At 44.3% G+C, this 23086-nt stretch overlaps 1 protein-coding gene across 1 annotated transcript in view; it reads left to right on the top strand.

Annotated features, from left to right (window-relative positions):
• PAPPA2 (pappalysin 2) overlaps positions 1-23086 on the top strand; it is a 220107-nt gene that overhangs the window by 135067 nt on the left and 61954 nt on the right. The window contains 5 exon segments of the mRNA XM_033092004.1: positions 16979-17037; positions 17040-17057; positions 17060-17148; positions 20644-20821; positions 22053-22266. Of these exon segments, the coding sequence (XP_032947895.1) occupies positions 16979-17037; positions 17040-17057; positions 17060-17148; positions 20644-20821; positions 22053-22266 (558 nt within the window).

Here is a 23086-nt window from a genome sequence, read left to right on the forward strand (position 1 = left end):
GTAAAAGGGGTTTCTGGTAAGGAAGTGCTAACGGGGCCAGGCATTGTTGTAAGTGCTAGGAAGGGAGGAACAGTGAGGAACTGAGTCAGGATACTGCTCATTGGAATGTTAGCTCATTCGTCTGCGACTCCTAAGGCTCCTTCGTGAGTAGACATCTTCAAATATCAACACAAGAATGTACACTATTAAAATACATTGTGTACTAGAAGGTTTGCCTCTCTCTCAGTGTTTTCAAATGATTTTCTCCACTGGCTCTACCTCTGGGCCTCAAGCCATGCGAATTTCTTTCAGGTCCCTGAGACATGTGTTCTTGATGAGCTTCATGTCTTTGCACATCGTGTTCCTACGTTCTTGAATGCCTTCCAGTGCCTCTTCCTTCCACTCGTATTTCGCATCAGGATTCACCTTCTTCTGTGACGTTTTGGCAGACACCCCTCTGTGTTTCCATAGGGTATTGTACACAACCCACACACTACAAAACAGCTCTCACATTGGCGGTAACTGTTTATTCGCTTTGTTGCTCCTTCCCACTCAACTCTGAGCTCCCAGCCATGGAAATTCTGCTCAGTATCTCGCAGTACCTAGCCGAAGGCCTGGCAGATAGGCGGGGTCAGAAACTGTGTGTTAATGACAGTTACAGACTTGAATCCATCCACCTCCACAGAACAGAACTGAACAAGCAAGGCAAATAAGCAGAAGTCACCACTTTTTCTAGGCCTTGAGGGATGAGACTTCCTCTCACCATCATGGCTGTGAAGTTTTGACAAAGAAGTAGATCAACTGTGATCTCTGCTGCTAGTTCTTCACCTATTTTCATCTGGCACTGTGGGAAAAACAAGTTTCGTATGCATGCATGCAACCAGTAGAAATAGGATCTGATTCTCCAGTTTACACAGAGTGGATCTGGAATGCATAAGCATTCCAAACCACATGTGACTGACAGGAACCATGCAAATTGGCTTTTCCTTCTCTGCCAGCAAATCAGTGCAATATAGTAAATTTGATACACAGGGGAACCTAATAGATCCCATATATTTTCTTTGCGAACAGATTTAAAATCTGAATCCCTACATACGCTCACAGAATAGACGTCTTTCTGCATCTTTGGAGGCAATCACAGTTGTAGATGTAGATAGACTATAATATGAAACCCTCAAATTCTGAGCATAGTGAGAGGAATTCCTGGCTACCCCTCCTCTTACCCCTCATGACCTGAATTCCATTAATACTAAAATGGGCAAGGGCGGGTTGCCAGACGCCCTGGCAGCAGCAGAAGTGTTATCCATTTTGTATTTAACCATTAATGACACTGGCCTGTCCTGTCCTACAACACTCCATCTTAAACCAGCCGGACTGGCTGGCCCACACAACCTCAGCTGAGGTCCAATAAACCTAAGTCTGGCTCTCCAGTGACGTTCACGATCTTTGGCTTGGACCCTTTGGCTTTGGATCTCTCTCTTCATCTGGTTTCCCATTCTGCTATGATGGCTACCCAGTTTATGACCGTGCTGATAATGAACCACTTAGTCGTGAAAACCAAGCCCAGTGTTCTAGGTTTTGGCCACCAGTGCTCAGTAAGAACTCAGTTCATTCTTACTCTCTGGCTGTTTCCAGCGTGTAGCCACTTAGGGAAAGGTTTCTACACAACCTGCCACAGCGTGCTACGCATTGGAGTATGAGGCCGACCCACAACCCACCCAGGACTGTGTTGATGACATTGGAAAGTGGGAACCATCTTTGGTTATTACAGTGGCATTGGAGTGTGTTCGAGATACAAGCCGGCAGTATTGGTGAATTTGCTTAAATGAGTGGATCTGCTTGCAGATAATCGGGACTCTTATTATCTACTTTGGAAATCCACAAGGTCAAATCTAGAAGAATTCACTAATAGGGAAGAATGGCTGATGGGCCTGTGGTTTTCTCCTGCAGCAGAATGCTGTCCGTCCAGGCACAGGAACTCAGTGGAAACGGTGTCTGTCACTTCTCTGACCCTACCTGACGGTGTAGCCATTAGATCCCCAGTGTTGAATATTCTGAAGGTGAAGAGCACTCTCCTTTTCCAGGGCGTGGGCTGAGGACAGTGGTGGAAACTTCTGACTACTCATCTCTTTTCAGCATTTGCTCTTTCCCGCCTGCTGATTTTTCTTTCTACCTGCTCTATAAAAGGTTGAGAATGGCAGTGTAACCTTCCAAACAATTGTGCTTCTTTCAGTTTCTCCTTGTGTTGCAAGCTGTTCTGGCTTTCTATAATTTGATGTTAAATGATTAGGTGTGTAATTGCCTGTGACTGTTTATTATCTTTATTAGGATCATACTTCTTGCCAACCCTTTCTCCCCTTTAAATGCTTTTGGCTTTGTATTCTACTTCGTCTGAAATTAAAATTCCCATCCCTGCTTTCCTTTTGTTTGTATTTGTTTGATAAATATTTGCCTTTCTTTTATTTTTAACCTTTCTCTGCCTTTGCTGCCAACAAGCCAAGGGCACATTGCTTTATTGCACTGTTTACAATGCAGTGGGATTTCACTGTATGAAAATGCTCCAAGCTTTTATTCTGAAAATGTATCACATGGTCCTCAAGCCTCTGGTATCCTTTAGGACTCGTAGCATTTTTTACCTTTTGGGACATTATCTCCCAGGATTCGGTGGCCTTTGTCAATGGTTCCCTCCCCGCCCCGCTCACGCCCACTCTATCCCACCAAGATCGTTATACTTCCTGACCTGAAGTCTTGAAATGTGGAGTAAGCGCGATCCTGGTAAGGATTGCTGGACAGACAGACCTGTGACCCTTGGGGAGCAGTGCCTAGTTTTCTGGTCTTTATAGGGACCAAGGCACAAAGAAAGAATGTTCCATTTCCCATTCTTCTTTGAGCATGGTGCCATTTCTTATTTGCAGTCTTAAAAAAAAAAAATCATGCTTTGGTTTCTCAATTCAAGTCTAATACATTTGAAATCAGGTGGAAATCCTCACAGGTTTCAGCTGTCAGTCTTGGTTTTTGGTATTGATAAGGGTTTTCATGTTTTTTGTTTGTTGTTTGTTTGTTTGTTTTTGTGTTGTTGGTATTTAAGTGGGAAGCAGGGAGAAATTACCTTATGATATTCATGTGAAATGAACTGAGAATGATACACGTGGAATTTGTAGCACATTTTAACACTGAGTGGAAGCGTTCCCCATCTTTACTTTTTACCATCCGCCCTTTACAACGGTGTGCCAGTTACCCATCAACTGTTTCTCAACTCAAAATCCACTCTGATAACCCTCATTGTAACACTAGAACTGATTTTATAAATATTTACCCTTTGCCAGCTGGCACAGTGCTAAGTTTGTCAGTGGAGGGTTCTGGAGCGACACTGCAGGAGGAAGGGGCCTCCGTGCCCGGTTTCGGTGTGCTCTCTTCTCTCTTCCTGCTGTGACAAGCTCAGCAGTGGTGTGAAGAACACCTGTGGTCAAGTCCATCAGCCATTTGGCGTTCCCAGTTGGTTGGCTTCCAACTGGCTCCTGATGAAGCTACCAGACAAAGACGGTGGCTTGTTAATTGTAGCCCCACTGTGTGTCAGGGGTTAACGGCATCCCGTTTCCCTTTGACGAGAGTTCAGCATTGTACTCAGGCCCAAAGGCATAACCCACTGATCCCCGAATTCCATCTGTGTGAATCTCTCTCCTAGGACCATTTCCACTGTCATTCCGTGTCAGTCAGGGTCCAGCCAGGGACACGGAAATTAGAATAGGGAAAGTTGATGTAAATAACTGTTGACTAGTAACAGAAGGTGGACTACTAAGGGGTAAGGAGAACCCTACATAATAGAAGAATGGTGGATGACGGGAGCAACCATTACTTTTAGGGGTGAGGGAAGACTATTTGACGAGGAAGGAACAAATGCGAAACAGGCTGTGATGCGATCTCGTTGGAGAGAGTGGGTGGTGGCACACTGGGTGGCAGAGAAGTTCCCTGAGGGGCCGCAAGTTGGGCTGGCCATGAGGAAATCCCCCAATAGGGTGCTGATTAAAGCTCAGTAGGAAACTGCCTGTGGCGCCACTGGGACTTGCTGGAAAGCTGCCACTGGGGTGCAGATGAAACTTCTGAGAGGTGACCCACCGGGCACTGATGAAATTTGACGGGCAGCTACCCACTAGGATGCCAATGAAACTTTCTCTCGGAAGTCATCCGCTGGGGTCCCTTGAGACCTGCTAGGAAGCCAGCTGGCATGCTGGTGGGACTTGCTGGGATGTGTGGGTGTCACTGAACTCGTAGGGGGTGAGCACCACTGGACTAAAGTTCTGGTGGACATCAAGCCAGGAGAAGAAACCGGTAGGAAGCAGGAAAACATGCCCCTGCCTCTTGCAGTGGCTCTCCTGTCGACTGGGAAAATATGACGTCGTGCTAACTGGCAAAAGTGCAATGCTTACGTGGTCTGTCCCTGGTATCACAAAGCAGGGGGGTGAAGGGGGGTTTTGGAACAACAGGCGATAAGTTGACAACTGGTAGAAAAGGTCTTGTCTACCAAGAAGAAATCCCTTTTCTCTCTGCCTTTTTGTGTTTCAGATAAGATTTCCTTTAAGTTTCCTGGCTTTCATACTTAAGACCACTTTTTCAATAATGTCTAAATAGATGGACCTCACTGGAAATGCATATTTTCTCTTTTAATGTTTTGAACTTATTTTAAGTCCAAGTATAAAGTATAAATACCTCATTAGCTTATTCAGTATAAATACACATTCTGATTGAGATGGAAAACACGTATAGATACTCATAAATATAAAATTGTAGTGGGTTCTGAGTTTACCTTAAACTATCACTTATCAAAGCCAAGTATTCTAATTTAAAATTGAGTGGGATATTAAAATGAAGACCCACGTGGAAATCTGGGTTCTTTCTTCTCTCTCTTGTTCTCACTCTCATTCTTTCTCACTCACTCGTCTATAGTCGTGTTCTGATCCTTTTTATCCTTGTGGGTAATTGGAGTTGATTCATAACAATTTAGGTCTGATACAATGAGTGTGTATGTGTCTGTGTGTTTGGTGTATGTGTGTGTGTACACATGGTATAATATACATTGCTGTATTTTATTCCAAGTAGAAGAAAGCCTTCTGAAAAGTTTTCTGTAAATTGATTTGTAGAAGTATTCTATATGGCATGTGTTGTGTTTGTGTGTGTGTGTGTGCGTGTGTTTCTGTGTGTAGAAAGAGCTAGACTATTTGTTACTCAAAAATATTTATTAAGTGCTACAATGTGCCAAGTATTATTTTCAGTTGAGGAAAAACTGAGATTCAAAGTATACAAATTCACCTGCTTTGAGATTAGCACAAATGCTAGAATCTGAGTAATTTGTTTTTAGTGAAGAAAAGTTCTATTATATGAATGGAAAACTGTTTCAGAAATATCCCCGTGTCTGCTACTGTCCAAGAAATACTACCATCCTCCCTCAAACTGTATTTGGATTAGTGTAACGAGTTTCACTGACCATGGAATAATTACAGAACACCTATATTTTAAATGTGTTTATGTAAATGACTTATTTATTTTGAGGAAACCATGAAACCAAGAAATGTAGATGTGGGCTCCAAGTAATGCAGGTGAACTGGTATTTGATGGGTAGGTGAAAAAGGGTGGGATTGTAAACACAGCCTGGACTTCGGGGAAAGTTCAGGAAATGAATTATCTAGATTAGGGCACTTTATGGGCAGAATCCAGGGGATTGAGGTCATTAGAAAAAGAGATATTTTTGACCCAGCTTTATAGAGTCCTAGCCAAACAAAAAAATACCTTACTCCGCAGAGGAGAGAAAATCTGAGAAAAAATATTTCACTGTCTTGGAGATTAGAAGTGCAGGTAAACCACGAAGGGGAGCTATAATTTGAAAGGCTTGTCTATGTGTGCATTTATCAGTTTTTCTTCGCTGTGTAATATTGTTACTACGTATTATCAACTTAAATCAATACACATTTGTACTCAATTTCTGAGGTCCAGATTTAGGTCGGGCTTCACTGGGTCCTGTGTAAGGTTACAATGAGGTGCCAGCCAAGACTGGGTTCTCTCTAAAGGCTAAGTTGGGCACGTCACGTGGTTGTTGGCATTTGGTTCCAAAAGGCCGCCAGACTGAGGGCCTTCGTTCCTGCTGGATGTTGCACAGAAGCTTCCCTCAGCTTCTTGCCACATAACCCTCTCCATGGGCAGTTCACACATGGCAGCTTGTTTCTTCAACGCCTGCAAGAGAGAGTCTCTCAGCAAGAATACCTTCAATCGTAGGTGACATCATCAGAAGTGACACTGTCATTTTTGCCATATTCAGTTGGTTAGAAGCAAGTCACTGGTCCTACTCACACTCCAGTTGAGGGAATTACCCAGGGGTGTGGATTCTAGGAGGCAGAGATCATGTCTACCCCAAAACGTTAGCCTGGGCTGCTTGAACGTGTGCCTAGACCTTGGAGTCGTAAGTGTCTCAGTGTGTGAGTCTCATATCCTGACAGAGCCGCATGCTATATTTATGTAGTTTCAACTTACTAGACAGCTTGGGCCCCAACGGACAACGGGAGGAATTTGTATGACGGAAAAAGCATGAGGGAAGAGGAATGACTCCAGGAGTAAGGTCTGCTCATGAAAATTCCCAGTTCTCGGTAGGTAGTCTTCTACCAGAGAATGTCCTCTCCTGCCCATTATCTAGATATCGACATGCATTTTATAAATAATCCATATCCTTATTTTATTCCCAAGTTCATTGTCCCTACTGGTTAAACCTCAGCCCCCCCAGAGCCCCATTCGCCATGGTTCAAATGGCATTATTCTAGTATTCGCTAAAGTGAAATTGAATCAGTAATATCAGTTCATTTCCTAGAAACTCATAAAATTATGTAAAATCTAAAAGTGAGAAAGTTTGGTTATTCAAATGATCTGTGTTTTGACGCTTTTCATAATGTTGGATGATTGAGAGTTAATTGTTTTAGCAATTTTGGTCTAGTGTGTAAATGTATGTGTGTGTATTTCACTAGATGCCAGGCAGTATTTTAGAAAAAGCTAATGTGCATTGAATTCGATAACTACATTTTAAAATGATTTAACTTTTTAAATGATAGTGCCATTCAAACGGTATTATTTTTTTTTAAGTAAAAGCATAAATGTTTTTGGAAGAGCAGTGTCAACCCCAGATTTTTCTCCTTTTCTCGCTGTCTTTTTTTCCCTGCACAAATCTGCATTTTTCTATTTACTTTAAGCAAACTAAGCTGCACACATAAAGTCTGAGTCAAGAAAAAATAATGAATACACACAGTGTGCTCTTGTAGGATTCTGTATTCAAGGCAACCACTCTTAAGCAAAATGTACCTTTTGCATTAAAAACCTTTACTATTAGGCTAGTATAGACAATCACATTTACAATAACATTGGAGTTCCGCCTCTGACTCTTGTATAGGTAACATAAAAATGCGCATACATGTTATTAACATACCTGCCATGTTTTCTTATCCATGCTTGTGTAAAGGTGACGATCATGTGATTTTAAAACCAGTAATCAAAGACTAATGGAGATCTTGTTTGGTTTGGAATGCTTAGGGCTCACAGAGACATGCCAAGTTAGGTACAAGTACACTAGTATAGGCACTTTTGTTTTCTGAGTGTAGCCTCTGTTCTTCAAGTTGTGTTTCCTGAACAGGGATTGCAAAATGTAGACAATCCAGGAAGAAGAAACCAACATTAAGCTATCACCAAATAACCCATAATTTTCTGTTTGCAATTATGAAGTATGATGACAGGCAGGGTTAATGCCGTCTCAGGCTGACTTCCCCTGGGTGCCTTGGCTCTTCATATCCCTCTTTTGGTGGCACCCCTGTGTTGTGACAGAAAGATGTCTTTAGCCTGAGAAAGCTATTCTTGAAAAGGTAGATCTGCTGACCAAGCAGACAGCGCCTTCATCACTAAGTCACTTGTTGGGAGGATTTCTGGGTCACCCTCCATTGTCTGTGGAGAATCCAATGTAGACATGGGATGCTGGTTGGGTCGGGTGGGGTGGAAGGATGTGGTAGAAAGGAAAGCAACTTTCCCACAGAACCTTCACTTCTATGACTTTAATAAGCCCAGAGAGATTCTGGGAGGAAGTGGCTTTGTTTTCCACTTGGGAGATGTTGGGACTCAGTTGTGAACATGTTTCTCTTGGCTACTCCCGTAGGTTACAGGTAGGGCTGGGTGAGTTTATAGGGCCTCTGAGGCCTAGTCCCGGGCCTGCAGCCGGAACACAGCTCAGCGCCTTGGCGTTCCATCCCTAATGCAATCAGTTTTGTGAGCCTGCTCTTGGTAATAGGGTCATTCCATCGCTATCACCCATCATTCTGCTTCATGCTTCATTATTCCCTGGAAGCCTCAGTGCTGTTTCTTTACCAATTCCTATTTGTACTTCAGTTATTTGGAGCTCATATTGGAAAGGCCAACACTTTCCCTTCCTCCTCTGCCTGGATTGGGCTCCTGTACCCCCGCAGGGCCCCCCTTCCCCGACTTGTCCTATATACAACATTCGGATCACCTCCCTTTTTACAGCCTCGGAAAGTGAAGGGCTCCTTCCTTCCTTTTGTGGGGGCCGCGTGTTAAAGCATTTGTTTATTTTTGGCTTCTCATCTTTTATTTGTAGGAGATGGTTTCCCTGTAATGCTCTGGGATGATGGGAAGTATTCTGTCTTGCTGCTGGGACAGGCATTATAGAAATGAAATGTGTATTGCATTTCTACTCATTTGATCATCTTCTTCCCGAAAGCTGTTTAGCAAATTGACGTTAAATCTGTTTTTGTTTCTGAAGCAAGGAAAGAATTATAGCTGCTCAATTGTTCCCTAGGTTTCTTACCCAACTTCCTTTTCCCAGAATGATTTGTCCATACAATAAAGGGGAAGGAGGAGAATCCACTGGAGAGGATTGTGATTGTCCTGGCCGATGACAGATGGCGTGGTGAACGACAGGTCTGCTTGGGGAGACGCAGTGAGCTGTTTGAGTCTTTTCAACTGTTTGCTCTCATGGGGTTCTAGAGGAAAAACAAGAAAAGGTCATGGACAGGGTCTTATTTAGGCGATTATTGAAGGATGGCTAGACTATTCTAGTGAAAGACTTTATTAAATTAAAATGTGACCCTGTCTGAGACGGTCCTTAGGGGCATACATTCTGAGAACCAGTTGAGTGATAGCTTTTGGTTGAAAGCGAGAACAAGCACAAATAGCTTAGGAGGTTTTGGGGTCGGTGTCTACCTCAAAGGAATAGGTGGGTTTCCAAACAGTGACTCTGAAACAATGACTCCTCAATGGTATCTGAAATTCCACTATTAGGATTTGTTTTCTTCAAGTCTTGACAATCTTTAGAGGTCAATTTAAAATCGCAAATAACTATTTATTAGAAGTAAAGATGTTTTAAGTTGTTATCAACCAGAGGTATTCATTCTCTTATGAACCTTGAAAATTCAAAAAATAGACCAAGGTCTGGCTGGTATGCAATTTAGTGTAGGCATTGGGAAGTTTGGGGGAGTGTGGGAAGCAGAGAAAGTGGTGCTGAAAAGAGGGATGAGTTTAAAATGTCACCTGCTTCCCAGTTTTGCTCAGGTCTGGCCTATCCTTATAGTCTGTATTCATGGCAGCTGGTGGAGAGAGCACAGAAAACAGAAACAAATCAGTATCTCCAGGGTTCTGTCATTTTGCCAGCCTGCCAAGGAGACAGACATTGTTGACGGATTTGACCGTAAGTTCTGGTTGAAATGATTCTCAGGCCATGTCTGGTTCTGTGTAGCCATAACTATGAAGACAGGAAGTGTGGTGACTGGAGTGGCAGCAAGGCCCAAGTCCAGACCCCTGCCTCTTGCTTTTGGCTGCATTATCTCGTCTCACCACATGATTTAGGGATAATCTCTTCCGTTCTTTGACCCTTCATTTCTCCATAAGCAAATGAGCCATCGATGTCGCAAGGCTTGGCGCGCGAGGAAGAGCAAAGAACAGAAGGGAGTAATATTCCAAATCTGATGTCAACCAAGGATTGACACATTCTTATGGGAACACTGTGAAGCTTCTGTTGGGAGTCCAGGAACTTTACAGGGAAAGGGAGCCAAGAGGAGAGAGGGAGAGTCTCATAGAGGCCCAGCGTGTGTTTTAGGTCCGACTATTTCAGGTAAATTTGGGACTTATTCCAGGTGCTGCCTTGAAAATCCTCAAGATGTCAGCTTACACATGGCTCCTGTAGAGCCACAGAAAAGTCATCTAGCCCTTCTTCCTGCTCTGTAGGGTGTTCTGGCAATGATGCAGATGGAAGCTCATGCCCATTAAGCTTTATTCACAGGACTACGTGGTGCCCTCACGAAAGTCCGCATGTTTTCACAATCCCCCAGGCTCGGCCTATGAATGTGGCTGGGGAAGTGTCACTCCTGAATGAACAGTTTCATGATGCCCAGGGCCGAATGGTACGTAGGAGGGAGTCATGGATGCAGGCAAGTGGGGGCTCCAGTGTTCACTCTTCTGTAGGTAAGGCGTCTCGGGAAGATGGGCAGTGCGGGAAAAGAGCGTGTGCATATAGTTGTTTCCAGTGGGTGATTCTGCTTCCGGTGCAGCGCCGGGAAGCGCATTCTCTGCCCGCGAGCCAGCAATATTTTGACTCTTTGGTTGATATTCCACCTATTTTCTAATCTGCTTTAAAACCATGGGTTTGAAACTTGGTGAGACAGGGCCTTTGAAAGGAAGTGCTTTTGGCCGTGTGATGTAAATCTGTTTCTCTTTAGCAGGACAAGGGGCATTTGGATGGGACTTCTAGTGTGACAGCCAGGCGTGGTAACAACTGTGCCCAGAATTAGAAACGAGCAAAGCAAATTAGCCAGTCCTGGGGCCACCAGAGTCCAATCCGGAACTGACAAATAGGTCACCTTCTAGAAAGAGATCGGCATCTCCAAACATGGATATTTTGAGGCGCCAACTTCGGGGCAGAGACTTCGATAGAGGGTGGGGGGAATCTTCCACTTTCCCAGGATACAGGGATGGAAGGAGAAGTCTGCTTTGTGCAGTAATTCATCATTTCTCAGTCATGTGAGGAAAGAATCCGAGTTCCTACTGAGATTCCTCTGTTTTTCTCAGATGAGACTCTTCAGAGCAGCACTTGAATTAATTTTCCCCTCCCAGTCTGTCTGATCCTTTAGTGCAACTCCTCAAAGTACCAGCATTGTTCTGCCTGAGAAGGCTGATGGTTCGTGTCCTATAGAACAAAGAGGGGGCCAGAAGGCAAAATGGGGAGCCAGAGCCGAGACCACCCCTTTTTGTATTGTTTTGGAGGAACAGCAAAGCTCTCCAAGGACGGATGCTATTATTATTATTTGGTTTTGCTGTTGGTGGTGGAAAGATTAATGAGGACTCCGTCTCTTCCAGTCCACTCTAGATTCCATCCATCCTACTTCCATCTGCTGCCAAATCCAGAGCATACATTCCTTCTTAGCCCACACCCTCTTATTTCAATAAGAATCAATAAAACACAGTGGGGGAACGGAGAGAAATCTGATCCTCTTTTACCATTTAACCTTAAAAGAGCTGTTTCTACAGAAACCACTGGCATTGCTCTTTGGTCAATGGTGGTACTTCTTGGATAAATGGATTACAATATTGTGTTCAACTGAACAACTGGAAAGTTGGGACATTAAGCAAAAACTTACACTGGGCAAGAAAGATCGTGTGAAACTGCTTCTTGGGTTCTCCGCCACATCCTGCCCACTCATGGGTTTTCTGAACTCCCACCTCAATGCCACTCTCACCTCATCTATGAAAATAAATACCATGTCAGAGCTGGAAGGGATCTTCGAGAGAACCTAGTTCAACCCCATCATTTCACAAATTTGCAGACAGAGGGTCAGAGTGGTTAAGAGACTTAACCAAGGTTTTAGAGATAAGCAGAGGGAAGTCAAGACCTGAGTTAGGCTCCTTTCTGCATTACACCATGCTGTTTCTCAAAAAGCATAGTACAGAGGCTAGACGGTTTCTCCTAAACGAGCCTAGATTGCAGATGTCAAACTGTGGTCAGCCCTTTCTGGCTGCCTGAGGATGATGGAATACTGACTAGAAAAATTCACGAGCCGATGTCATCCTGATTTTGAGTTTGAGCCAAAATTACATGCTTCTTTGTCATGATAGTGTAATCTTAGTGGGCTAGAAATCCCATCATTTCTTTTGGTCTCAGTGTCCTTATCTCTAAAAAGAGGAATTTGGGTTGAATGACCTTTAAGGTCCATTTCAGTTTTCATAAGCTGTGATTCCTTTAACATCATTGCTAACGGTCAGCAGTTATATTTAAGAAATGGGGTCTTCCATCAACGTTCACATGGAGAAACATAATTGATTCTGATGGACTCTGGAATACTGTGTTAGCTTCCTGAAATTCCTCCAGGGTGGCTCAGACCTTAGGGGAACCTTGGACCAATACTGTGGGGAAGTTGTGGGCAGACCGGCCAGGACTTCGCAGATTCATCAGGAAATACCCAGTTTCCCAAATGTGGGCCTTGGCTGAAAGCTTGGCCACCTTCCCTCTAGGAGCCTCAAGGAATGGAAAACTAAAAAGAGGCGCCTGGTTTGGCATGCCCTGGGAGGCAGCTCAAGGCAGGTTTGGTAGTAGGTCTGTCCACTCCCTCTGCAGAGTATCTGCTTTTCTGGTGTCAGCCTCACCTTGTTCCTCACCCACCACCAAAACGTGGAGGAGATCTTTGGGAATTTGCCTCTTCGTCTGTCTTTAAATATAGATGTTGACTCCTTTCAATATAAGTTCCCTAAACTTGTTAGTCAAAATTTGAGAGACCCACCCATACTGAATTTTCTTCAGTTAATTTTTTTTTCCTTCAGTTTTCAGTGGTAGGGAGGAAATGGTGAATTTTGGCTCACTTTTCAGAGTGCTGCCTGTCTGTAAAACATCAGCGGTAACGTTCCAGGATATCTGTTTCGCCTTTTCAAATCCTATTTATTCATTGAGATCAAATCATACTCACTGATAAAACTTTCTCTGAAACAGCCATGAATTTATAATCAGTAACACATATTTAATTATTTTTTTCTCTTCGGCTATATTGAAAGTTTCTTCAGAATAGGGGAAATGTTTTATGCTTTTGATCCATCCTATGGCTTCTACGTGATAATTTGTGCCTAACATATTAGAGCATACTGATCAAGCAATGGGGCGAGTTTCTCCCGGAATCAGTCTTGTTATTTTATAGTCTCAGCCTATGGACTGTATTGATATATTATTTGCTTACACATATCCAGACCTGGATGGTGCTGGGTTTCCCTCCCGGAGAGCATCAAAAGCTTTGAAACTTAAAAAAAAAATCACAGATGCTGGGATCCCACCTCAGGCCTACAGAATCAAAATCTCCAGGGGACAAAATCTGGGTGTCTATATTTTTTAAAATGTCCTGAGTGTAATGTACAACTGTGGTTGAGAAAGCCTGCCTCACGACATATGAAGGTCACCCCTGTATGGCATTTTGCCAACAAAGATTTCCCAGGTACGGGCATCACTCACAGACCCAACCACCAAAGGTGACACACACATCATTATAGCAGGACGGTGCGAGGATTCTGCCTGGGCGACCACAAGCACGTTATATACAGAGGAGCCAGAGTAGGATTAAAATGCATTCTGAACAGGGATTCTTCAGTCCAAGGCATTTTTTAAAACCCTCAAACAGTAATGACTTTGGGGAGTTAGGACCAGAAGAGAGAGTAGAAGCTTATCCAGAGACATGGAGAGACAAAGAGCAAAGTTAGGATTACGGGTAGGTAGCCGTCTACAGAGTGTGATTTCTAAGGCCCTACTGACTCAAAATTCCGTCATGAAAAACTCATTCCTTTGGCTTCAAACTTTGTCTCCTGTTAAAATGGAAATACCTGTGAATCACATCTGACTGGGTTCATCGTATCCTTACCTGAGAACACATTGTGATGAGGTGTGAGGAAAGATCTGGAAAAAACGGGTGGAAGGGTGAGGAGCTGTTGCCAAAGGAGAAAGCACACTTAGCAGGGCATCTTGCGAACTGCAGCAGCTGGACAATACAGCCAGTTTGATTTGCTATCATTCGAGAAAACTGCTCAAAATGAAGACAGACCGTTAATATTCTATAGTTTTCCCCCGACTACCCTGCTGAGAGGCTTCTTGGCTTACCCTGACCTAAACTGCTAGCTTTTGAATTGAGAAGAAAGCAACAGGAGAGCAGCCTCTCCCCAGGGAGATGGCCTCGTGGTCTGGGCTGGCCCTGAGACTGAGGGCTCTGAGATCCAGCCTGAGGATTTTCCTCCGACTCTCTGTGTGGCCTCCAGCCAGTCTCCAAACAGCTTTCATTTCCTTGCATGTCAAACCAAGACAAATACCTGACTTCCCACCTCTCTGGGGCATTGTAAGTCTTCAGGCTGCCATTGTCGTTACCATTTGTCTGAATCATAAGAAGAAAGCTTTTGAGACGTTTAAAGACTAATTATGTTTACTATTAGCATGATAGTGATGATATCTGACCGTATGTAGCTTTAGGTGGAGAGGAGAATGCATCGGGAGGGTGGGAAAATGGAGAACACAACTTCACTCAGAAAAGCAGTGTTTGTAGTGGAAGAGAAACGCAAAAAGGGGTTTGGGGTTGAGGTGTGAGGGAGAAAAGTCTACAATTGGTACCAGATGCCATCAGAAGCTAACGACCTGACAAACACCGTCCTCGTAAAACAAATTCCTTAAAAAGGAAGCAAATGGAAATATAAGCTAGTGAAAGAATTTGCAGCAGCTGCCCTAAAACCATTTCTCACTTCATAAACAGGTCTGGGTTTGGTGGTTTCTTTCTTTCTCTTTCTCTCTCTCTCTCTCTCCTCTCTCTCTCTCTCTCTCTCTCTCTCTCTCCTCTCTCTTCCCCTCTCTCTCTCTCTCTCTCGTCTTTTCTTTCTTTCTTTTCTTTCTTTCATTTTTTTTGGTCTTGGTCTTATTCCTGCCACTTTTCCCCTCCTCTGTGCTCTCACTCTTCCTCCCTTGCTGCCAGTGCTGGACGGACTTCTCACACTAGAAGTCATAGCAACAGTAGTTCATGGAACCCTATCCTGATGGAAGGAGACTCATTCAGAGTCCTTGTTTTGTGTCTTAGCATGTTTTTATCCTCAATGATGACATGGTATCATTGGATGGAGTCGCTGAAAAAAGCACGTGCTATTATTTCACATTAATTTCTTGGCAATAAGCTGACAGGGACCACAACTGTTAATGACTCTGTTTTCCGATACTCTCTGTTTAACATGATGAAGAAATAGCATTTTGTGGACCGCAGAGCATGTAGCATGCATGGCACTTGGAGTTTTTTAGCATTACTGAGGACATGTTCTGATTTCATCCATGAAGGAGAGTTAGGTTTCAGATCCCTTATCCAGATAGGTCGAATAGAGACGCAGAGATAAGATGTACATCCTGTTTTGCATACGCAGCTATCAGCGTTGAGTTTGGGGCAGTTTTTACTGACCGTGAACAACCCCTTTTCCCCAACTCACGTATTTCTCCCTGCATCAGGCTTCATGGAGTGAGTCCCATTTTGATAGCCATTGACTTACTTTGTTGTCTGTAATACGAACAAATTTAGTCCAGCAAATTTTTATTGTATCTATGCAGCAAGGTATATGGTAAATATAAAAGTGGGTAAGCGTATTTGTCTTCAAGAAGTTTATAATCTGGCTGGAATATTCAGCATTTAGGAGATACTTAGACACTAATTCCTTCGTGGATCAAAGGACGAATAACCTAATTAACTAAAAAACAAGCACATGTACATACATGATTATAATACAAGGTAGAGTAAAAGAAGCATTAGAAGGGAGTTATCTTCATAAATTTCCCTGGAAGGTCCAAAGGACGAAGATATCTGGAGGGGCTTCTTGAAGAAGGAAGGCCTTTTAGAAATCTCAGTAAATTGCGCAAAGGTACAGAAGTGGGAAAATCAAAAAGTGTGGGTGGCTAACAGGAAACAGGCCACTGAGGGTGGAAGTTGGGCCATTTGCTGGGGAGCAGGAACAACAATAGCCCTATGGGATGTGTATCATTGTTTTCCTTATCCTATCGGGGGAGGAGTAACTCAAGAAAATTGCACCTGTAGTAAATGGTGGAGCCAGGATTTAAATTCAACCACCTGGGCCCCGTGCCCTAAATTGTTAGCCTTTATGGTTCTGCTTTGGTGACAAGGGAGTAACTCCCCTTGCTCTGTCACATGTCTGTTGCTATCATGGCCCCGGCTGAGTCTCCCTGAACCGTGGGGCGTTCTTGGTTGATTGGCCTGGAGATCAGGCAACAGTCCTTCTCTGATGTCCTGGTAGCGCAGTGCCAGGCATGTGGCAGCAACTAGTATATGTGTTTCCTCTTCTGTCCTGGGCTTGATTTCTGATCAACTAGTGCTACTATCAGTGGTGTGTACTGCTATTGCTTGTTGTCGAAAATAGTTCCATACCCGTCAGTAAGAAAATGTCGCCTTTTCTGCCATCTCAGATACACAGACCCTTCATACGGGCCCTCCGGGGACCAATCTGTGATCACACAACTAAAAGGTTCATGGCTGACACAACCAGAGTCCTCCCTGCCACCCCCCCCGAATCACTCCTGACCTTTGTCCTGGGTCTGTTCTGATTGTCTGGGGCCCAACCGTACTGGTTGTTAAATATTTTGAGGAGTACCTTCTAATCTGTTCATTTCTGATGCCATCCAGAGCTTGTGGGACATGCCCTCTGCCTTGTCGCATTACCCTTTTGTCCTCTTGGGAGAGCCATAGAAAGTCAGCTAATCGTCACTCATTCGCTGATTCTGTTCTTATTTATCTTATGTTGCATGGTTCCAGGTCGTATAGAAGGAGGTGGTAAGTTTAATGTAGGTTTTGGAATGAAATTGTTCCCTCTGGTTTAGAGGCACTTTCTAGAAGGAGCTGCAGTCTTTGCTGCTGCCTGTTTGTTCCGTTTCAGTCTAAGATGCTTCTGTTTCTGTCATCCCCAGCTGTGTTCACCAGCCCTGTGGGGAGCAGGGCAGCTGTGCCCCATTGCTGCTTGATCACGCGGAGTGGTGAACTGTACCTCGAAGGCCCAGGTCACATGAAGTGCGCTATCACCTGTCAAAGGGGATTTGCCCTTCAGGTCAGCAATGGGCAGTACCTCAGGCCCTTGAAGGTGAGTTGGAAACCCACGGTCATCAGGACACACGCTCCTGGGGAGGGAAGGGTCTCATGCTCCTCTCCTGGCCCGATCGTGGAAGGGCAAGTGTTTTTAAGTCATTTGAAAGGAACAGTGAGGACTCGAAGAAGGAAGGAGAAGCATGGCTTTATAGAAATGGCTTTATAGTAAGGAACATCTGAGCCTGGGCAGGTCCCATTACCTAGGGTGTCAGTTTCTCTCCAGGGCAGCGGTAGAACGAAAGCTTATTCCATTCTGCTCCCGTGTTCTGGTCTTCCTGTCAGAAAGCACGTCCCCACCTTTGCCTTCAAGATGAGAATGCCACAGTTTAGCCTCACCCACAATTTATAGGCAAGATAGGTTTGCCGTCAGCTTGTCTGCGCTTCATTGTCCGACCCCCAGCCCTTCTTACAACAAGGCTGAAGAAAAAGAGTCTGCATTTCTTCCCTCTGTCACTGAGGTGGGGATTCTATCATGATCCTAGCTTTGACTGAATTTTCCAAGTTTCTACAAGCTACCACAGCACCATTTCCAGGATTTCAAGGTGATTTGGAGGTAGTAGAACTTATTACTTAAGAACATGGCTCGGGCGGCAGACCTGGAATGAAATTTTGGCTCTACTGTTTATTAGGTATGTGATTTTTAGGTAAAAACAAACAAACAAATAAGCAAAAGAGACTAACCTCTTTAAGTTTGTTTCTACATTTCTAAAACAATTCGAACAGAAGTATTTATGTCACTTGACATTATGTCATTATGAATTATTATGAAGACTAGAAATAATTTAAAAGTTTCTAGCAACATGACAGGCCCATGACACTCTGTTAGGCGACCATTATTCTGAGCAAGAGGATGTCTTCTAAACCAAAAATTTTGTTTTCCCTCTCCTTTAGAGAGCTTTCAGTTGTCTACAGAACAGAGCAAGTTTAAACTTGAAATCTGCCATTAGAAAACATGATCATAAGATAAAGAAAGGATGCATTAGGCAAGAGGTAATGGTCTTTAGGAAAGACCCAGAAAGATGTGGCATGAGGAAAGCGTGGGAGTATGACTGGTAGATATCAATAAGGTCAGATTTTTTTTTTTTCCAATCTTGTACCAGTTGACTGCTTAGCAGGTTGTGGGTCCGTGGGAGATTTTCACTCGCTTAGAGATAGAATTTAAAGACACAGTCTTTGGTTTCAGATGGCTTAGGTTTCGTATAGAGACAAACAGTTTTAATATACCTTGAGGCACCTTGGTCCATGAGGCTTTGGTGGAAATGCGGAGCTCTTATCACCTACCTGTTCTTAACCCAGTTTAATTTGCATTAGAAAAGAGACAGAAAAAATGAAAAAGAACAACACCAACAAAGAAAAAACATGGGGACTGAAGGCATTTGTATGATAAATAAAGGGAGAGAAGAAAAGACAATGTTTACAATGCATTAAAATGAGGAGCAAATTCCAGACAAAAACGGACAATACTTCATGAAGCCAGGAGAAAAATCAGGCAATATATGCAGCATTCGAGAGACTTTTTTTTTTTATGTGATCATCGTGGTTTGAGCCAGGCTCTCAGGCTGTGATAAGTGTGTAAGGGACAGAATCTGGGTCGGGGGGAGGAAGGTGGGAGTTCACTCCTCCCCAACCATATGGTGGAGTCAGCTCTCCAGATGACCTGACCACCGTGTCACCCGACGCTGGCCCCACTAAGGACATTATACAATCCCGGCTCGTGATCACAAGACAGTGGGGATATTTGCTTTTTGTTGACACAGGCACTGAAACTAAACAGAAAAATGTGTCTGGCTTTGAATTGGGTCCCCCTGGCAGGACCCACTGGGAACAGGGAAACACTGGGAAGCAGTGAGTGTCAGGGGTGACAGGTGCTTCACCAGTCATGTTACCTTCGGCTTTGGCCACTGTGGTCTCCTGGCGGATGGCTGGCTGAGTCACAGATTCACCCCCACCCTCTCTGACCTTTGGTAACCTATTGGCTACAGTGACTGCTGTGCTTTTTCCCAAACAAGCGATGAGCTTCCAGCTCTCTCAGTCCCTGCTCATTCTGTTCCCCACACCCTGAACACTTTCTTCTCCCCCTTTCCCCTCTGCTACTGGGAGGTCCCACTCATCTTTCAAAGGCCAATTCCTGTGTCACCTACTCTGTGAACCTCTCCCTACAGGCTCCCTCCTGCCCAAGGATGGGCAGTCCCTCCCCAGCCCCCATAAAGCTGTCTCACTACTGCAGAACAAGCACACACGCACACACACACACACACACACACACGATATTGCTGTATTCTTTACATATTTATATATTTTTTTTTTTTTGGTCCCCGTTTCTTTCATTTCTTTCATTTTATCATTTGCATTCTTAATATTCTCTCAAATTGTTGTGGAAGGGGGTAGGATATAACAACTAAAAGTGTATCTCTTGCATTTTCCTTTCCTTCTTCCTTCCTTCTTTGTATCTCTCTCTCTCTCCCCTTCTTTACATTCTTCCCCCTTCAGATGTTTTCTGAGCCACTCCTTCGTCTGTGATTCATTCTGCTGGGAGACTATTAGCTCCTTACCAGTGTCTTGTTCCTCTAAACCTGGGGCAGAACCTGGCCCTTCCAGGTGCTTAACAAACATCTCTTCATTTGTTTCGTGGTGATGAACTCGAGGGCTGCCCTTCAGGGAGGAAAGGCCCAGGGAAATGGCTGGAATCTCTCACATTTAACCACAAAGTTTGGAAGTGCCTCGTTTGGAAGGTGCCTCAGCGGTTCTTAGATTTCATGCACCATTCTCATTGGAAGTGATTGTGTTCAGTCACACTGCAGTTGGCTTATCAGTAAGGGTCCGAGCAGGAAACAGATGACATGCTTGAAAGTGGGCAATTTGAGAGAATTTAGTAAGGGGATGACTTATAAAGGTGGTGGCAGGATATAGGGAAGTTCCAAGGAGATGGTGCAGTACCCAGGGTGAAGGAGCTCGGTCATCACCCCTCAGCCTGGAATGTTACCATGGGGAGCAGTTAGAGAACCCACCGGAAGTGAGCACAGGAGCTGTGTGGGAAACACTGCCAAAGGATGGAGCCAGCCTACAGCCATTCCCTAGGGAGGGAGCAGGAGGAATAAGCACCCCGACCTCTCTTTCCTCCCTGCCTCTCCAGTCTCCTCCCAGCTCCTCCTGGGCGCTGAACCCAAGCCCGAGTCAGAGGTATGAAATCCACAGGGGCCAGTGTCCCTGGGCACAGAGCAGGGTGAACAAGGCTAGAGAGCCAATCAGGAGGGCAGCCAAGACCTGGCTGGAGGAGCAGCTCTCATTTAATGATTCTCTTACACAAACAGGCGCCTTCCATCAGCAGCTTACCTAGGTACTGTGAGACTGCCTATTCAGACAATAAGGCATAAAGACGGAGAAAAGCAAAAGAATGTTTACCTGTTTGGAATGTTTGCACAAATAATCACTGGGAAACTATTTCGATAAGCCTTTTGATGTGACAGTGACAGGAAAATTCTCTTTCTAGAAGGACATTCTGCTCACGTGTTCCTCTGGGCACTGGGACCGGGCCGTGGCCTGTATGCCCCTCGACTGTGGCGTTCCCGACCCGTCCTTGGTGAACTACGCAACCTTCTCCTGCTCAGAGGGAACAGACTTTCTGAAACGCTGCTCAGTATCCTGCATCCCACCAGCCAAGCTTCAAGGTATTGTGTGTCCAACCGGGAAGTATATGCGGGTTCCCTTCAGTCCCCCTCTCTTTGGGGTGCTTTGGGGATCTTTCCTTCACCCCAGTACTCTTCTCATTTGCTCTGCTGTGCCACCCTCTTCTGGTAATACCACTGGAGTCCCCCAGCCCAACACCATTCTTTGTCTCCACGGCCTGGAATTAGCACTGGCTCAAGAACTCATTCAGGAAAGAAATTAAGAATTTCCCCAGTTTTTATTTGATTGTAGGTCCTCCAGAGTCAAGCCAACAGACAGTTGCCTGATAATAATGATAGTAAAGATACACTTGATCAAGCACCTTTTTATTTGAATGTTTACAACCACCCTACGAGCTAGATGCTTTTAGTTCTATTTTATACACAAGAACACAGTTATGAGACTCGTTCCTGGTGGTGCTGGTGGTGCTGCTAGTTAGAAGGCGAGGAGGGACCGGCTGTAACTGACCCCACACCCTGCTCTTGCGTCTTCTCAGACTTCGGTATGCCTAACGATGGTGTGTTAGAAACACCACTTCCTCAGCTGCATGCTGACGGATCTGGATTTAAAAGGTCTGGGGTGGGCTGGTGCTGCAACTCTGGGAAGTCCACGCATTGCAACCTGGAGAAACTATACAGGCATATGCTGTGGTGTTTGAGCATCGAGCTTTGCCTGAGTTCAACCCCTGCCTCTGCCTCTTCCTAGTTTGGGCAAGTTACCTAAACCCAATTTCCTCACCTGCAAAACAGGGGGTAATAATGGTATCTGTTTCATAGGGTTGCTTGAGATTTGAAATTTACACAAGTTAATATGTGTAAAACGCTTAGAACAGAGCATATAACAAGTACTATAAAAGGGTAATCTATTATTATTATTACTACTATTATTATTATTATTATTATTATTATTATTATAATGCTTTCCAGGATACTGTCATTGCTATATTTTTATTATTTGTAGTTAGGAAGCGAGGTAATGATTTTGTTATTAGCCCTTCTTTCACTGATGACAAGAAATAGTTATCTGACCTCTATTCTGTATAATAGGTCACATTGGATGTTCTCTGGGTAAAAATATAAATGAAACAGCTGACCTGAGATTTTAGAGAAGTTGCCTAACAAAGAATAATGCTCTAAGAATTCCAACATGTTGTCAGGTGTGGGTTCTTTCCGCTCCTGTCATACCTCGGACTCTCTATTCTAAGCACCCTGTGCTTCTCTTTCCTGGAGTCAGGACTGAGCCCATGGCTGACCTGTTTTGAAGATGGGCTCTGGTCTCTCCCCGAAGCCTACTGCAAGCTGGAGTGTGATGCACCCCCCGTTATCCCGAACGCCGACGGGCTTCTGCCACGCTGCCTGCAGGGCCACCATGATGTGGGCTCCATCTGCAGATACGAATGCAAACCGGGCTACTACGCGGCGGGAAGTACGGAGAGTAAAGTCAGGAAGTAAGTTGGATCGTCTCTGGTCCTTGCCGGTCTCTCTACACTTGCACCTTGATCCAATTCCCTCTTGGTAAATCCCAGACCATTTTGGGGGGCATAATATTAAGACCTTCGAGGTTGTTCATTGCTTGTTGTGTTTGTTTGATTTTCTGCATCATCTCTCTTTACCTGCACAGGTGCATTCCCCACCCACGACAGGCAGGTTAACCTACTGTGCTTTCTGTAAAGATATTTTTTCCCATAAGAGATCCTGCAGTCTCACCTAGGTACTTTCTAAAAGAATCTCTGTCCTAACTGTCGTTGTCTTTTAAAGTAAGTGTTAGGAACTCCCCAAGTATTACCCATGTTCCCCCTGTGTTCCAAGTGTGTGTGGGAACATCCTCGTCAGGACAGTTGGGGGCTTATGATGGTGCTCTGGGAAAAACTGCCTGGGCTGTTCCCCAGTTCAGACTGTGTGATGCTGGGAAGGGTTCTTTTTCTACCTCAGTCTTTCTCATCTGTAAAATGGGGATAAAAGTAATAATACCTACCTGGGAGGACTGATGTGGGGGCTCCATAAATTAATGTGTATCAAGCATAAGAGTCAGTAAACTTATTTTTATAGCAAAAAACTCGGTCTGTATTCGCTATTAGTATTGTTATTAGTCTCTACTTTCTTCTTCCTGGGCTTTTGTGTACGTACTCCCAGAAATCAGGGTGCTGCCTTTCTTCTGAAAGTGTGGCGGATCAGAAAGAACAAAAGCTTTACAGCATATTTAAGAGGAAGGGCTTTGAAGACAGTCATGCTGAGGTTCAAATTTCAGTTCTCCCCCCTTTTATCCGC

The sequence above is a fragment of the Rhinolophus ferrumequinum genome, chromosome 22 (genome assembly GCF_004115265.2).
Source record: "Rhinolophus ferrumequinum isolate MPI-CBG mRhiFer1 chromosome 22, mRhiFer1_v1.p, whole genome shotgun sequence".
Taxonomy (NCBI): Eukaryota; Metazoa; Chordata; class Mammalia; order Chiroptera; family Rhinolophidae; genus Rhinolophus; species Rhinolophus ferrumequinum.